Source organism: Tachysurus fulvidraco, chromosome 11, assembly GCF_022655615.1.
Source record: "Tachysurus fulvidraco isolate hzauxx_2018 chromosome 11, HZAU_PFXX_2.0, whole genome shotgun sequence".
Classification (NCBI taxonomy): domain Eukaryota; kingdom Metazoa; phylum Chordata; class Actinopteri; order Siluriformes; family Bagridae; genus Tachysurus; species Tachysurus fulvidraco.
The window spans coordinates 15722143-15740588 of NC_062528.1; the positions used below are offsets into that span (position 1 = coordinate 15722143).

An 18446-nucleotide genomic window follows, 5' to 3' on the forward strand; every position below is an offset into this window, starting at 1 on the left:
TATTATCATAAAACAAATATATATCTATATCTAGTTTATCATAATACTATGTATTTTTTTTTTTTTTTTGCAATGAGTGAAGGATTATATTAGCCACCAACAAATGTTCCAGTCTTTATTCTCATTCCACATGCCCATAACATAATACATAAAGAATTTGTCAGAGACAATATGTTATAACATGGTGTCTATGAATCATATTGCCAGCATATACATATATACATATATCTGAAAATGAAATGACATTTTTAATGTTGAAGAACAAAAATGTTTACAGTATTCTCAGTATCCAAGTTGCTTTTCCTTATATCACTATTTTATGTGGCATTACAAAACACCTGTTATGTGTTATGGTAACTACTTCTGTTTTTTGACTATTCTACACAAGCAGCATAAGTAAAAACTGCATAAGATTCAAATTAGCCAAGCCTTATTGGAAAAAAAAAACAAAAACTAAAAAAACTAAACAGCAGTAACAGCACTTTTGCATAGTAGAAGTAGAAGACTCTGTCTTCTGTCATCATTACATTTTTCGATGCATTTTGAAATCTCCAGTGTTGGTGTAATCATCCTTATCATAATGCTATAAAGAATTTCAGGAAAAAGACAAATTAAGAAAAAGCACAGCATTAAAAATACCCTGAACTGAACCAGAGTGCAGTTTACTAATGGACTAATTATAATATTTGTGGTAGCTGTTATAAAATGCTAAATAAAATTGGTCCTATCAAAAATATATTATTATATACTTACTGCTAAGTGGTCAGCTCCTGATATTTTTAGTATTTTGGTGCACTGTAATGCATAGTTTAGAAATGGAGAGAAATAAAGACATACAGTAGATATGGACAGAGAAGAAGGCAGAGTGAGATACTGTATGTAGAATGTTGAATGTATTTTTAACTGCTACAGTTGTGTTATTTATTAAGCCCTTTGCTTTATAAATATTTCAACTAAAATTATAATCACAATATTACACTAATATTATTTAAATGTAATAAGCATTGTCTATTTTTATGTTCTGTAGGACTTATGTGATTATAGAAAGGAAGCATTTCAATTTAGGCCTATAACAGATAATGTACTGTACAGTACTGTACCTCTTTGGTGATGGAAAGTGGGGTTTAGAGAATCCTGCAGATGTGGCTGCTGCACTGCCAATGTTTGTTCTGTGAATTAGAGTTTCATTTTCTATTTAGGATTTTTTTTAAAAAAATTGCATTTGTACAAAAACACATCTTGCATAATACCCTGCATTATTTTTTCCATATATTATGCAAACTAATTTACTATATATATATATATGTTGATAAGTTAAATACATTTAACATTTATTGTATTTAGAGTAAATTGACAAATCTGATCTGATCTTATTGGTCAAGTTCAAACACAATCTCATCCAAAAGTATTAGAATGTAAGAACCAAAAAATCTTTTGATTGTAGAATCACAAAATATTTTGATTGCCAGACTGTAAACGAATGGACCGTGCATTTCACCTCCTGATGAGGAAACAGAAAGGATTCAGCAATCAACACTTGAAAGATGTGTACTGCGTGATTGCACTGTACATAAAAAAACTTGAACAATGTTTTAGACTCATGGTATCTTACAGTTTTTTTTAATCGCTAACGAGCGCTTACCTATAATTAAGATATTTTTTCTAAACTCTTAACACAGACTTACACCTACAAAACACAATTGGCCAAATTGATAATCAAAAACACATTTTGTGTTTCTCTCAAAAACACATTTTGTTAAATATATACTAACTCTCCATTTCAAAACAGAACACATCTTTCTCTGCACACACTAACTTTACCAAAACACTGGAAATCTGACTCAAAATGAAATTATTCTGTCAAAGAATAACACTTGTTTTCACTTCACAAGGTATATGCAGTCAATCAAAGTACACCAGGTTTCAAAATACTGGCTATTGTTGACATTAGAAAAACTGCATAGACTTTTATGTTTCAGGTAACATGCAATCCACCTTTTACACAAAATGTCTGGGTTGGGAACAGTATGTCCACATGTACAGTAATGTTCACATTCAAATGCATTCCAGTAAAAAGCAAATCAGTTATTTTTTTCTTTACTGTTTACTAAAGGAGGTACAGTAGAAACACAATATAATAGATCAGAAAAAGTTTTACTGTATTGCTTACAGTGAACAAAATATCATATATAAGAGCATTCTGAAAAACAAAAAACAAAACAGCAAAAAGCCCAGATAAGAAGGGGGGGAACTATAAACAGCACAAAATTAATGTATCTAATCCCTGCAATCTTCAGGCTTAGGCCACATGTTTTCATCAACATCACATCTGATATCATCCAAGGCGATGCACCTGGGTTAAAACCTCTTGGTACAGTATGTCGGATGCACCCTTGGCAATCTTGAACTGTCTCTTAGTGAGAGACCGTGGTTGATTACATGGTCAATGATAGTGGCACGAATTTCATCACTGACTACTGTTCTTGCAGCCCTTGGAATGCCACCACCACGCATTCTTACACCTCTACCTTGCCCTCTCCTTGGGCCTGCTCCTCTTCCTGCACCTGCACCTCTCACTGCACCTGCACCTCCTACTGCACCTCTCACTGCACCTCTAACTGCACCTCCTACTGCACCTCTCACTGCACCTCTCACTGCACCTCCTACTGCACCTCTCACTGCACCTCTCACTGCACCTCTCACTGCACCTCTCACTGCACCTCTCACTGCACCTCTAACTGCACCTCCTACTGCACCTCTCACTGCACCTCTCACTGCACCTCCTACTGCACCTCTCACTGCACCTCTCACTGCACCTCTCACTGCACCTCTCACTGCACCTCTTACTGCACCTCTCACTGCACCTCTCACTGCATCTCTCACTGCACCTCTTACTGCACCTCTTACTGCACCTCTCACTGCACCTCTCACTGCACCTCTCCCTGGCCCTGCATCTTTCACTGGAGCTGGTCTTCTCCCTGGGCCACTTGCTCTTCCTCTTCCACGTCCAGAAATTACAGTGTTTGTCTTTTTCTGTTTCTGTTTTCTGAAGTCCTCATTTTATAGTAATAGAAAAAATAACCCTTGCCACTGAGTCTAAGCCAGACTGGAATCAGCGTGGTTGGCCCAATTCACCCAACATTCACCCAATTCACCCAACCCAAGCAGCTGTGTGTCAATTATTCAATTGTTTGTTTATTATCAGCTGAGATACATTGTTTTTGAACTGATATCATTGCAGGAGCAGAGGTTTTAATACTGTATCTAAGGTTTGGAATATTGTTTTTGCTATTGTGGGATGTTGTGCATATTGTGTGAAAACGACATGAAATGTGTGAATGGTATGGCCACAAAAGACTGATGCTGTGCTAATTGTGTTTAGAGTTTTGAAAATGTGACAACTGTTTGGACAAACACTTGTTAGCGACTGAAAAAAACTGTAAGCATGTAACCTAGTGAACCAGAGTTAATGTATCCAATGATAGAGACTTAAGCACATCCGTATGTCGCTCTGGATAAGGGTGTCTGCCAAATGCTGTAAATGTAAATTTAAATGTAATGGAATCTGTTGCCATTATACAGCATCTTTGGCTGCTGTTTGAAGCGACACATCAATTTTACTTTCATGTGTCAGTGAAAACTTTTACAAGACAAAAATTTAGGTAAGCTGTAAGTAATGGACAGATGTGGGAGGTAAGTAACATCATTTCACAATATTTCAATCTCAACAATATCATATGTAGCTCATTTTCTTTCTTTCTTTTTTTTTTTTTTACATAAAAGTATCACCTGTCACCATGGTACTGCACTGTCAGATCTGTACTGGCCATTGGACCCCTCCTGTAAAAAAACAATAAAAAAAAATATAATGATGATAATTATGGGAAATTTGTAAAACATATGTTTATATAAAACCTCACCTAGAAAACCTGCTCCAGATGCTACGCCTAAGAAAATGTTGGTATAAGGTTTAATGAATATTAAACATTGTACATTGAACATTAAGTACTGTAGTATATTATTTAAGTTACAGAAACAACAGTTCAGTTTCAGTTATTTAGTATGTTATTTTATAACAAAGGTTACCTTTTCTCTGGTTTTGGAGGCCTTGGAGGTTTGCTGTTGGTCATATAAATAAGGTTATATGTTTAACTATTCAAGATATTTGTCAATAACAAATGCAAAAAGACACAAATTTGAGCAAATGTCTTCAGTAAATACCAGGTTTCCACAGAAGAGTTTAACCAACTTGCAGCACCATCATGTCTCCTTTAAAATGAAAGTTAAAATGAAGAGATTATTTTTTGGAAAGGAGAAAATATTGATTGCCAATAATTTTGACAGGCAATTATAATATAAATAATGTCTAAACTGATCTCTTTTTGGTCACCATAAAAATACAATTGTTATTTTTTCTATTTTGCTTATATCAGACTGCACTGTGTAGCTCTGCAATATTAACATTCTCACACAGCTATATAACATTTTCTTATAGTTGTCTCTCTCACACTTTGGTTAACACTGTGTCTAGACTGAGTCTGAAGACAAGAGAATTAGAGTTTGTTCTTACCTTGAAATTTGAGTCCAAATTGATCTTCTATTTAAAAAGAAAATGAAAATAGATTTATTTTACTGTGAAAAACATTTCTGCATATAATATATAATAATATAAACAAATTTTAAATAAAATATTCTTGCCTTCTTTCAGTTGGTTCATCACTAGTTTTCCTGTCATTGTAGAGTCAATATTTCAATATTACAAATATTTGAAGAAAAAAAAAAACAATTTAGAACGAACATGAAAGTGTAAATGTAAAAACTTACTTCTGGACTTTTCTCCTATAAATGATAATTCCAGCAACAATAGAAAGAAGGAAAAATGAAAACAATGGCAGAATTATATAAAGTCCCACAGTCTCCATACCCAGTCCTTCATATCCTAAAAAAATACACACAAGTCACAATACATCATGGCAGTATTTTAACAAATAAACAAATATGATGAAGGATGTTGCCATACTCACGTTTCACACTTAAAAATGTTGAGCTTTCTTCTTTCTTTCCTCTCCAGAAAGTAGCTTGACAAATGAGATTATCTTCTTTTTCATAGCCAGTTGGGATGAAAGTAATTGTGGAGGTTGTTTCCCATTTACCTGCACTTTTCTCCACATGGCTCACCACTTCTCGGGCAGCCTGAACATTCCATGTGATTTTTGGGGGATGTGAGGAACACGTATGCGTAACAGTACACTTTATTGTGAATCGCTTGCCTGGCTCCATCTCCTCTGGAAGAGCTGATATCACAGGTTTGTCTGGAGATGCTGCATTCAAAGAGAGATGAAGATGGTTTATGTTTTTGTACTATATGTTCATAACCATCATTTAATGGTCATAGAAGTGCTAGAATACAACCAAGTTCATGGCTGATGGATTAAAAACATGCACTTAACATGATTAAACCTCTGATTCACCTTTCATAATGATGAACACACAGCTGTGGTTGAATCTGTACTTATCATTGCCTTTTTCTGCATGGAAACAGAATGGCCCATTATCATGGGCTTGGACATTATCAATCTCTAAAGTGCAGTTCTGTTCATCCGGATTTCCCAGAAGCTGCGTGCGGCCCTTAAAGTTGTCCATAACATCAAACTGTCCGGTGTGGTAAACATATTCACCATTACTGGTGTACCACAAACCTCGAAGGCGCATAATAGGCATGTCACCAGTCTGGAAAGTACAGGGTATCACCACACAAGAGCGGGTCAGAGCACTGATCTTGGGTACCACGTTTGCCTCAAAAATGTGAAGAGCTGAAATAAAGCAAGCCAAAGGTTGCTAAGAAATATATGATTATAAGAACACTTTAATCTTTATACTGACAAAGTATAAAATAGAAATAAACACATACTGTCATTCTCAAAGGGATCCACCACTTTGGGCACATATTGTAGACCTTTAATAAGAACAAGAAGTTATATAAATTAAACAGTAAACGGCTTTAATCATGCAGTTATTAACATTGAGTCACTCACTTTGAACCTGTAAAACAATAGAAGATGTAATCTTTCCACCCGGAAATGTTGCAGTACATGTCAATTTCTTGCCATCATCCTCCAGTGAAGCTATATATAATATATTGGAGTAGGTGGCCCAGGGTAATGAAAGGCCTTTTTTAGTCTCCACAGTCTCTGGTAAATCTTTGTAGTTCCAGGTGAAAACTGGAGGATGACCCTTACAAGAATGGAAAACTGTGCAAGTGAAATTCTTTCCAACACCCTCTACAACATCAGCCACATCAGGGTTAATGGTTATATCCTTATATGTACCTGAAAATAAAATTAGAAACCTTTGTGAAAGCACATGTTTTATTAAGTGGGAGGATATAGCTGTTTGAAGATCACATAGAAGTATTGCTGCATATTGTAGTGATGATCATTCACAAATACATATGTTGAAACATCATGTGGAAAAAATATTTTAGGACAGAAATTGTTAACAGTTCCACCAAGTATGTAAGGTCTTTCATAAATGACTTCAAGACAAGGAAATTTAAAAAAAGGACACAGATTCCACTCAGGATCAGTCTAGGAACCCTACAGATGTATGAGAATACACATAGCAATGCAGACAGTTTTATGAACAAAATGATCTATTCAAAAATATACAGTATAAAAATATTACTTACATGTGGCATTATGTGTTGTTGTGGTGACCGCAGACAAACCCCCATGGTGTGTAACAGAACATTGAATGTTGTTACTTTCAGCCAAAACAACCCCTACACGTGTCAGTGTGATTTCCCATTTGCCATCACCAATGTCTATATCTTTCAATTCGTCTGTTCTGGATTTATTCTCTATCCCACTCAGACTCATAGAGGGTCGTCTGTAAGGACACGTGTGATACGTTCTGCACTGAACTGTAATGTTGTTCCCAATTTTCTGACCTCCAGAAATGTCAACAATGGGGTTTTGTGGATATGCTGCCTCATTCAAAATGAACAGAAAACACAATTATATTCATCTGATAAATTTTATGTTACAAAGTTACATTTTCACAGACACAAAAAATAAATTTTTAACTGTCAATTTGATTGAAAAGGACAAAAAAGTAAGTAAATGTAACACTTACAATCAATATGGATTAAAGTACTAAAATGATAGAATTTGAAGGTTGTCCATCCAATATGTTCAGGGTCTACCCAAGTATATATTCTGTCTCCATGATGGGAAGGACTAAGGTGCTGAATCACTAGACTGCAGTTCCCATGTTGTTCCGAATATAATCTGGTTTTTCCTCTGTACTTATCAATCACTGAAGTAGGGTACCAGGCATCAAACACTAGAGGATATCCACGGTTAACATACTGATACCACACTATCCGATTTGGGTTGTTAGGAGGACTCCAATTATAGGTGAATCTACATGGTATAACGAGGCAGGATTTGTGTAGGCCATGAATGACTGAAGGCATTTTAACACTCCAGGCCCAGGTTTTGCTGAACAAGATGCCTGTGTGCCAAAATATGGTATATTAGTTCATTTCCATGTTCATAACTCACTATTATTGTTCCATACATAAACAAGTTTAAAACACACCATACCGTAAAGTATTATATCCAGAAACAGCAACCGTTTCATGATCTCAGGCCAAAATGATGCAGATAAACGGAAATGGCAAATCTAGAATAGACATGATATAAAGTTAATAAGATTATAAGACAATTATCTGGGAATACAACATTTGTTCTGTGAAAGCTTAATTAGATGTGTGTGTGTGGGTGTGTGGGTGTGGGGGGTGTCAGTATTTACTAACAGAATAAAAAAAAATGGATTTTTTTCTTAAAACCAAATGTCAGTCCACATATACACCATTTGGAGCATTGTGCTTAGCAGTTTGTGTGTCGTGTAAAGCTTCCACTCATTTCTTCTGCCACAATGAGTGTAGATTTCATCCAGCATGAAACCTTTACTAGAAAACTACTAGCACACTGCATGGTGCTTACTATCAAGTTCAGTCTTTAACACTGCCTTAATAGCTATCACACAGTGTGATATTCAGTATCTCTGTAAACTTGATCCATGTAGCTCAATATGCAGAAATCACTTCTACCTCCTCTGATAGTTTGGGTTTTTCATAGAAAAATCATCTGCCAGAGAAGCTCGGAGTTTTGATGCCAAAAGTAGACTTTATTGTAAATAAAAAACAATAATTTTACTGAGCTGCTAATATTATGAGCTGATAACATTTTGTAGGTTCTGCCTCAGTGTTGTACATCTTGCACTGTATAACCAACCAGTGGGCTTGTGACTATTTGCTGCTAATGAATTTGCGTGGTGTGTCATTGTCACCACACACTGCTTTCAAATTAGTTCATTGCATTTAAGACACAGCTTTGAGGCTGGAACTGGTTTTACCTCCATTACTAGACAACTTATTCCTGATGTAGCAAGTGTTTAAGCCCTGCTGTATGCAGCCAATGTCTTGTATCTCACAGTAACAATAGCTGTGCTGACTGCACAGACTATAAGGCATGCTAAGCTGATAAACACGATAAACAAAGTCAAATTTTAGTCACTTTCATGTCAGTAAACAGATTGAACATGCAGCTGCTACCATGACATGAAACTTCTATTTTGGGTCTTTTCTCATGGCCATTCCTTAGAAGTTCCACTCTAAGAACTCTGTTATTCTGCTACCTAGACCTCCCTGTGCAAGTTCTCCATTTCGACAATGCCAACATTTCCTTCCAAGGATATAAGCATGACTGCCATCACTCAACTATATTTCCATTTCTTAATTCTGTATTCTCGCCCCGTTATGATGCTATTTTCCATGTTATTGACCATGTTTCTAGGTTCCAGGGAAATATGGCTATACAGTACATTACGTCACCTCAACACGTTGGAAGGTCTCAGAATGCATGTACATACAGTAAGAGGGTATCTTCGTGATTCTTTACACTCTGGTGCTTATTTAGAATTTTCTGAATTGGTTGTTACATACAGTACATAACTAGCAAATTCTAGGTTTGTTTTGTAGCTAATTTAATTATTCTGGAAAATATGTGATTCTTGTCCTTTCACTGACACTACTAGAGAATAGAGTATTTAAAATGAGAGGATTCATAAAAGAAAACAATGTAGCAAAATCTAATATGTATACAGTAGCAAATTCAATGCATAGTAACTTAAAAATAAATATAATTATTCAATTACTGGCATTAGAGAATGTTCCAGATATGAATATTCTACTAAAGAAAGATCCCCACCATCTCTTCACACGCATTTATGATTCTATTTTAGCAGTAAAAAAAAGCAGAAGTGAGAGTATATTAGGCTTCTAAACATCAAAGAAATTATTTTAAGATATAAATTTATAATTGATATGGATCATATTATTAAGTTTTCAGGCAGATATCTGTTGGGTGAAACTTTTTCAATTTACAATTTAACACTGACTGCTCATTGAGCAGATAAAGGTAATTGTAACAAACAAGTATGGAGTCATTCTATAATCAGGAGAAATAAAATAGTATAAACAGTATAATCATACAGAGTAGCACAGCTGATTATTATGTATGCATGCACAACCCCTACGTGTAGTTTTGTAAAACTATATATTACTCTTTAGTCCTTACTTCCTCTTTAATCGAGATGGGCATTTTATAATGAAGTACTGATAAAGCAACAGAAAAAATTGTACAGAAGCCTAGAAGCATCATTATACATGGAAGCTACTGTAACAGTTTGTAAACCTAAAACAATTTTGCATTATAAAACACTGTTTAACTTTAAAATGTGCCATAATATGTTAAACAACACTTCAATTTTTACAATCCTTTAATAATTTAGTTATTAATACCTTCATACATACAAACATACATACCTTCATACATACATACATACTTACAAATGGATATCTTGTGTTCCTCCTTAGAAATCTATTCCACACCAATCAGCTCACATATAGCAGTCGTAATGCACATGAACTCTTCTGCTGCTCAGAAGCTTAAACACAAAATACAAGACCATTTTTGCTGCTAATAACAAAGCATTGCATCCCACCCACTCACATGACAGGCAATGTGGTTATAAAAAGAGGGAGGTTGTATAAGCAACCACAGTGTTTAAGAAATGTACAATGAGGTTTTCATGTCTGTAGAATATTTTCTCACAAATGCATTTTTCTTGGATAATTCTAGCACAAACCCAAGTCAATAACTACAGTTTCTTAAATCTGCAGCTACAAATATCAAATGTTTTTTCGCATTCATTTTTACATCACCCATCTCTGTGAAATGATTTGCAAAAGTGATGTGCAGCTGTAAATCCAGGTGCAGAAAGTCAGAGATTGGCAAACTAATGGGGCATCCCTTGAATGAGTAAAATTGAAGCGTTAGCTCTTGTATATTTATTCCATTGATTTGCTACTGTTTTAAACTTATTCACTATAAGTGAATAAGTGAACTTATTCTTGTTCAAAGTCTCAGGAAGTCTAGCATGTTGAGATAAATGCCTGAGCCACAGCATACACTCAGTCTCTTGGAGCACAACCCCATTACTCTTTCTCTGTTAAGCAAACAATGTCATTAACTTCATACTCACTGTGTGTAAATCCCCTAAATACACAAAACTGGAACATATAAGAAGCAATTTAGACAAATTACAACTGATTCCTAAAGCAGCTGTAATGTATAAATATATATTGATTGCATGTAGCTGTGCGTAATCACCTCACAGGCTCAAGACAGGCTCAAAACTGAGCAATCAATTATATTTAAGATCACGGTTTAAGATCAAGGTTTTTAAGATCACACACACACACACACACACACACACACACACACACACACACACACACACACACACACACACACACACACACACACACACACACACACACACACACACACACACACACACACACAGGCAAATTGGATGGGTTCCTATTAAAGTGACCAGTATATGTCCACATATTATTAAAATGTTTTACTGAACTGCGTCTGCAGGTATGATACTGAGAGGTTTCAGGGAAGTTGTTTAGGTTAACAACATCTCCCTATTTTTTTTTTTTTAAAAAATCATGATTTTTCAAGAAATATTACAAATCATATAAAAAATTAAATAGTGCATCTGTGTGCAAATTTGGGACAGTTGCTGTAACTCTGATGATCCCTTCAGTGTCCAGTTTCAGTAAGGCTGTGTTGGGGGATGATTTTTTTTACAACAATAATAAGAACAAGACATTCAAGAAAACCGAGAACCAATAGAGAAGTTGAAATCATGGAAGAGAGAACTTGGAGTCTTCTAATTTAAGAGTTCCGAGAACTTTGAGAAGTTCAGTTAGTTTATGTCCAAAGAACAAATGACCTAAGCAGTGTCTCATTTCCAAAAAAAAAAAAAAAAAAAAAAAAAAAAAAAACATTAACAAAATATCTACAATCCACCAGAAGGTTTAAGAACATTCTTCAAAGCAACAAATTAAACATGAAAATGAAAAAGCACAAATGATTTCTATTCACAATTATTCATGCATTAAACATGATATTATATTGGAGGTACTGGAGGTTTTACTTAAAATACAAGCAGTCAAAACAAAAGTGTTAGGCAAACTTACATTTACATTTACAGCACATTTAAAATACAATATTTCTTACTGGAATGAATGAATGAATGAATGAATGAATGAATGAAATTTAATAGCCACAAATACATAATTTCTGTTAGTGCCGGTAGCACCTACAGTATTAGTTTAATACTATACGTTAGACAGCAGTGGGAGTATGTACTGTATGCTTGACATCAAGCCACAAAGTACAATTATAAGAGAGATTACTAAAAATGTTAATCAATTAATATTTTCATCAATTAATACATTTTAAAATTGAAATTATTATATAAAAATCTGTAAAGAAAAAAAAAAGAAAACATAGTCAATAACACTTTCTTCACTTAATTTTATATATTCTATCAAATACATAGTCAATAAGTATACAGTATATACAGTATAAACCCTGGGAACATGGACGTTAAAGAGAGCATGCACGTCAACGTGAAAATCAGACGACACCTGTGCGAGAAGCTGCCATCTTTGCGTCTTCAGATGAAAGCGAGTGAAATACTGTCTGAAACGTAAGTTATTCAATATGTATTTAACGATGTTCATAGCCATAAAAAAATCTGCTTTACTGTATACTACTGTTATATGCGCAATTTAGGTTTTCCTTCAGTTAAACTGAGATTACCAAACGGAGCCGTGCTCCGACTCACGACAGATCCCAGGTCAGTGAACAGGTGAGCGCGCGTGGCATCTTCATTAGAGCTTGGAAGGAATAAGGTAAATGCTTTTTATATATTACTTTTGTACATGTTAAATCTACTTTATTATAAATGATGTCTGTGTTAGATACGGGTTTGAGACGGCGGAGTTTACGTAACGTATTTTGTTAGGACCTCCAATTTCCCGCTCTGCTTCTACATTTTGTTTAACTTCGCTGTGAGGTTGAAACCAGCGGGAATGTCTGAGGTCAGCTCAGGTTAAATAAAGTTAAGGTTTGAAAGTAAACATGTTCGACCGCCATTTTATTCGTGACACACCCAGGATCATTAGGATAATTTAGGAGCAATTCTTGGATAAAATGCCTTTTGACTGGCATTAATATTTTCTATGTAATTAGTTGATGGCAGCAAGCAGTGTTCCCTGGTGTGGCAGTTTGGTGTATGGACTTCCTGGGGAGGAGACACCAGCAGTAAGAGTTCTGCCAGCATTCATTTTTGCAGACAAACTGTAACTTATTTTTATTATTATTATGAATTAAACTGTGTATAGTTAATAAACTTTTATTATTATTAACACTGTGACCTGACAGCTTCATTATATTCCGTGTTCTTTAACTTGTACACTGTTACATGTAATGTTTTCATATTTCACATTTATTGGGAAGTAAATTTTTTTTTTGAAGTCGTTGATGTATTTACTGTGATATACATTTTCATAGAATGCGAGTGTTTTACATGTTATGACGAAATCAGCTCCGTATATTGACATTATATATATATATATATATATATATATATATATATATATATATATATATATATATATATATATATATAATGTTGTTAATGCTGTTAATTAACTACATTTCCCAGAATGCACTTTTGCGTCTGTTTCCGGTTGTTGATGTTTTTCCGGTTTTGTCTCTCTCTGACATGTGAGAGAAGAACATTCTCGTTTAATCCATGTGTATGTGTGTCATCCTTTAATAAATGCGTCATATAGTCTCCAAGTACACAACAAAAGTGGCGACAAGGATCTCGTTATCCCGTGTGTGTTTTAAATAGGCGGAAATGTGGACGGAAAGCCGCGGATTACGACCTTCAGCAAATTCGCGCCTTGGCTGCTAAGCGGGGAGGGAAGACAACGATTCAGATAAGCGACTGAATTGCTTGTTAAACAACAGAGAACGGATAAAATGGCATCAGTATTTGGAAATTTGGGTCCTTTTGAGGAAAGCAGTGAACAGTGGTGCTCTTATACAGAAAGATTTGAGTACTTTGTAGCAGCTAATGCTATTACTGAAGAGAAAGTTGTACCCACATTTTTGAGTGTAATAGGTCCAAAGACATATACACTACTGCGCAACCTCCTGCATCCAGAGAAACCCGGAGAGAAAATGTATGAGCAAATAGTGAACACTCTTAAAGCACATTTCTCTCCAAAGCCCTTAGTAATTGCAGAGCGATTTCGTTTTCACAGACGACAGCAGCTAGAAGGGGAATCTGTAGCAGTGTTTGTGGCAGTGCTAAAAAAATTAGCTGAACACTGTGAATTTGGTGATGTGCTCAATGATACACTTCGGGACAGATTAGTATGTGGACTACGCTGTGAGGGCATACAGAAAAGACTGTTAACTGAGAGCAACCTGACACTACAAAGAGCAATTGAGCTAAGTATATCTATGGAATTGGCTGCTAAAGAAGCCCAGCAATTGAGCTCAAACAGTAAAGTGTACAAGATGGAGACAGAAAAACAAACTGAAATTAAAAGCCCATGTTTTCGTTGTGGTAAGACTGGACATTCACCTGTTTCATGCTGGTTTAAGGATATGGAGTGTCGCAGCTGTAAGATAAAGGGACACATTGAGCGGGCATGTAAAAATAAAACGGAAAAGAAAAAAATACATCAGAAACCAGTTTTCAGAAGGAAACAAAAGAAGCGCGTATTTACAGTTGGACAGGAAAATAAAGAGTGTACCGACACATCTGATGAGGAATTTCCTTTGCATGTGCTCACTGTAGCAGGTGGAACTAAGGCTTATAAAGTCACTGCACTGCTGGAAGGACAGCCAGTGAAAATGGAAATCGACACTGGTGCTGCTGTATCGCTGGTGTCAGATGCGGTATACAGTGAAATACTCAGCCACCTGCTACTCAAACCACCTGATGTTGTCCTTAAAACTTATACTGGAGAATCAGTGACCATGAAAGGGCTCACCCAAGTTACAATTGAGTTGAATGGACAAACAAAAAAACTGCCATTGTATGTGGTTGCAGGTGATTACCCCTCGTTGATGGGACGTTCCTGGCTGGAACAACTAAAGGTGGACTGGCAGACCATACATAAGATGACACCTAAAACCCTGGACCTCAAAGGTGTCCTTGAAAAACACAGTGAAATTTTCAAACAGGAGTTAGGCAGCATGGAAGGAATTACAGTGAAATTGACAGTGGAACAGGGAAGCCAGCCAAAGTTTTTAAAGTCCCGGCCCCTGCCATACGCACTCAGACCTAAAGTAGAGGCGAGCTTAAATGAACTTGTGAGGAATGGAGTGCTGGAACCAGTCAGTGTAAGTAAGTGTGCAACGCCTATTGTTCCAGTTATAAAGAAGGATGGAAGCATAAGGATCTGTGGGGATTTTAAAGTTACGGTAAATCCAGTGTTGTCAGCTGAACAATATCCCTTGCCTCACATTAATGATCTTTTTGCGGAGTTGACAGGAGGACAGAGATTCAGCAAAATCAACCTCAACCAAGCATACCTACAGATGCATGTTGAGGAACAGTCCAGGGAACTTCTCACCATTAATACCCACAAAGGGCTATTTCGGTATAAACGTTTGCCATTCGGAATTACGTCAGCTCCGTCCATTTTTCAGCGAGCGATGGATCAGATTTTAGTGGGGCTTCCAGAAGTTGTGTGTTATCTAGATGACATTCTAGTGACTGGCACGGATGAAGAGTCGCACTTACAACACCTGGATGCTACCCTTGTGAGGCTGAAAGAATACGGATTAAGAGTGCGTAAGGATAAATGTGAATTTTTCCAAGTTGCAGTTGAATACTTAGGCCATGTCATTGATGCCTCTGGTCTGCATACATCCCCATCCAAGGTTAAGGCTATTGTGCATGCTCCAGTACCCAAAAACGTCAGCCAGTTACGGTCTTTCCTCGGCTTACTGAACTATTATGGCCGTTTCATTCCAAATATTTGTACACTGTTGAAACCTCTGCACAAATTGTTATGCCATGAAAATGATTGGAAGTGGAACTCTGAATGCCAGGAGTCATTCAAGAAAGCAAAGGAGACGCTTCTAAGGTCAAATGCACTCACTCATTTTGACCCTGCTCTTCCTATTCAGCTGGCCTGCGATGCTTCCCCATATGGTGTGGGAACTGTCTTGTCCCACATCATGCCCAATGGTCAAGAGAGGCCAATCGCATTTGCTTCCAGAAGTCTGAGCAAAGCAGAAGCAAACTATGCTCAGATTGAACGAGAAGCATTGAGCATTGTGTTTGGAGTACGTAAGTTTTTCCAGTATATTTTTGGAAGGAAATTCACGCTGCTGATGGATCATCGTCCACTCACTGCAATATTTTGTCCACACCATGGCATTCCTGCTCTTGCTGCAAGTAGGATGCAAAGTTGGGCTTTGTTGTTATCAGCTCACACCTATGACATCAAGTACCGAAAGTACCGAAAGAGCGATGACCTGGAGCTGAAACCTTACATCTCTCGACGTCCTGAACTTTCAGTGCAGTCAGGATGTTTATTGTGGGGAAGGAGAGTGGTTATTCCCCCGGCTTTATGCAATCCAGTGCTAAAACAGCTGCACGTAGGACACTGTGGAATGGTCCGCATGAAGGAGATTGCCAGGAACTACTTCTGGTGGCCAGGAGTAGATGGCCAAATTGAGGAAAAAGCCAGGACCTGTACCTCATGCCAGTGCATACGTAACACACCACAACTTGCACCGTTGCACTCGTGGGAATATCCTGAAAAACCATGGCATCGCATTCATATTGATTTTGCAGGCCAGTCGAGGACAAAATGCTGTTGGTAGTCATGGATGCACACAGCAAGTGGCCTGAGGTGGCCATTATGAAATCTACTTCAGCCGAAAAGACAATTGAGAAACTGGGAGAAATTTTCAGTAGATTTGGATCACCAGTGCAACTTGTCTCAGATAACGGCCCTCAATTCACATCTCACTAGATGGCCACATTTCTACGGGCAAATGGTGTACAACATATCACGTCATCACCGTACCATCCTGCAACTAACAGGTTAGCAGAAAGGTTTGTCCAAACCATGAAACATGCTTTGAAAGCGTCGCTCGGGCAGGGCACATTCCATCAGCGTTTGCACAGCTTCTTGCTCTTCTATCGTAGTACTCCGCATACAACCACCAAAGTGTCGCCAGCACATTTGCTGTTCAACAGAGAGCTCAGGACAAGCTTTGAGCTGATTAAACCAGCAACACTCAAAGAAACTGTTCAACGGCAACAAGAGCATCAAGTACAGCGACGGAATCTGCGAGCCAAAGACAGACTCTTTGCAACAGGCTCATCAGTGCTTGCTCGGAACTATGGTAGTGGTCCAAAATGGATTCCAGTTACTGTGGAGGCCCAGACAGGTCCAGTGTCATACAAGGTTAAGACTGCTGACAATCTTTCCTGGAGGAGACATACTGATCAGTTGCTTGGTGGAGCCAGCACCGTTATAGATGTTCCTGAGGTCACAGATGCCACAGATGTAAATTCTCCAACTTCATTAGTCTCCACAAAGGAGCCTACGATGACCTCAAATGATTCTTTTGCTAACGAACCATTATCTCCCTCGGCAGAAAATGGAACCCAAATAGGCCATCGGTATCCAGTAAGGGAGCGGCGTCCACCTCGGCATTTAGCGGATTACACTTAGTTAGGGGCTACCCTTATTGCTTTGGGGCAGAATAATCCCCTAAGGGTAAGCTAGGGTCTGGTCTAGTCTACCCTCATGTTATTGTATAACATGACTCAACAATAAAGACTCAATGTTCACGTATATATATATATATATATATATATATATATATATATATATATATATATATATATATATATATATATATATATATATATATATATATATATATATATATATATATATATATATATAAATCATATAGTCTCCAAGTACACAACAATATATATATATATATACATCACTATTGCGAGATCATGCGGAGCGATTTTTTTTCCCTCACTGCTGCACGAATCTGCGTGAGAAAACCACCCAATTTGGGTTATTTTTATTTTTATATATATATATATATATATATATAAATCATATAGTCTCCAAGTACACAACAATATATATATATATATATATATATATATATATATATATATATATATATATATATATAAAAATAAAAATAACCCAAATTGGGTGGTTTTCTCACGCAGATTCGTGCAGCAGTGAGGGAAAAAAAATCGCTCCGCATGATCTCGCAATAGTGATGTGCGATACCACTTCATTCCTATTCGATCCGATACCAAGTAATACCCAGGCTGGTATTGCCGATACCGATACTTTTTACGTATTTTGTGTGTAGTGTGATATAACAAAGTAAATTATAGCTGCATAATGACAAGACAATAAACTAGTCTCATATTATTTAATTATAAAGAAAATCTCAGACTTGTAAAACAGGTTGAAAATTAAAAAAAAATATGACTCTTACTCTCACACAAATAAAAAAAAAGACTCTTAACCTTGTCACAAAATATTCCAGGGCCGTAGCCAACCTATTGAAGGGGTGGGGGGTGGGGTTCTTTTTTCAAAAAGTGGACCTTTTTGCAGTTTTTCCTCCTCCTTTTGTATTTAATTATGAGGTTCAATACTTCATTTTGGTGACCTTTTATGCACTAATTTGTGCTGGATTAGCTTGTCTGCTGGTATCTTAACGAGCACGCTTTTTGATGCACCTAAATTATTTGCTGCATTGTTGTCAAATTGCTTCCTCGTGTACCACCTTTCACAGTCCATACACAGTTCATAAGTTTAAAGACCACACTAACAACAGCATAGATTTAATAAACTTAAAAGTATTAATAATTATTATTTTCATTTCTGTCAAGGCCTCTTTGCTTGTTGCTGTTCTTTGTCTTGACAC

At 36.6% G+C, this 18446-nt stretch overlaps 1 protein-coding gene and 1 pseudogene across 1 annotated transcript; one reads left to right on the top strand and one right to left on the bottom strand.

Moving 5' to 3' along the window:
• Positions 1 to 101: 101 nt before the first annotated feature.
• Positions 102 to 10240, bottom strand: LOC113643680. Its single transcript, XM_047820821.1, has 17 exons — positions 9917 to 10240; positions 7608 to 7686; positions 7135 to 7515; positions 6689 to 6985; positions 6036 to 6329; positions 5912 to 5956; positions 5472 to 5813; positions 5025 to 5321; positions 4825 to 4939; positions 4699 to 4728; positions 4571 to 4597; positions 4222 to 4269; positions 4087 to 4119; positions 3921 to 3947; positions 3790 to 3840; positions 1101 to 1169; positions 102 to 583 (listed from the first exon to the last, which is right to left on the bottom strand). Exons 2-17 carry the CDS (start codon positions 7642 to 7644, stop codon positions 463 to 465), a joined length of 2214 nt encoding a protein of 737 aa, XP_047676777.1. The 5' UTR covers positions 7645 to 7686; positions 9917 to 10240; the 3' UTR covers positions 102 to 462.
• A 2945-nt stretch (positions 10241 to 13185) lies between these two features.
• LOC125145931 lies at positions 13186 to 17310 on the top strand (annotated as a pseudogene).
• Positions 17311 to 18446: the final 1136 nt, after the last annotated feature.

Excerpts from the sequence above, each read along its gene's own strand:
- LOC113643680 (XM_047820821.1), bottom strand. The coding sequence starts at position 7,644 with ATGAAACGGTTGCTGTTTCTGGATATAATACTTTACG. Across the intron at positions 4,729-4,824 it reads TATAGGAGAAAAGTCCAGAA|GAAAACTAGTGATGAACCAA; the intron begins GTAAGTTTTTAC and ends CTACAATGACAG. Across the intron at positions 3,948-4,086 it reads CCTCCAAAACCAGAGAAAAG|GCGTAGCATCTGGAGCAGGT; the intron begins GTAACCTTTGTT and ends ACATTTTCTTAG.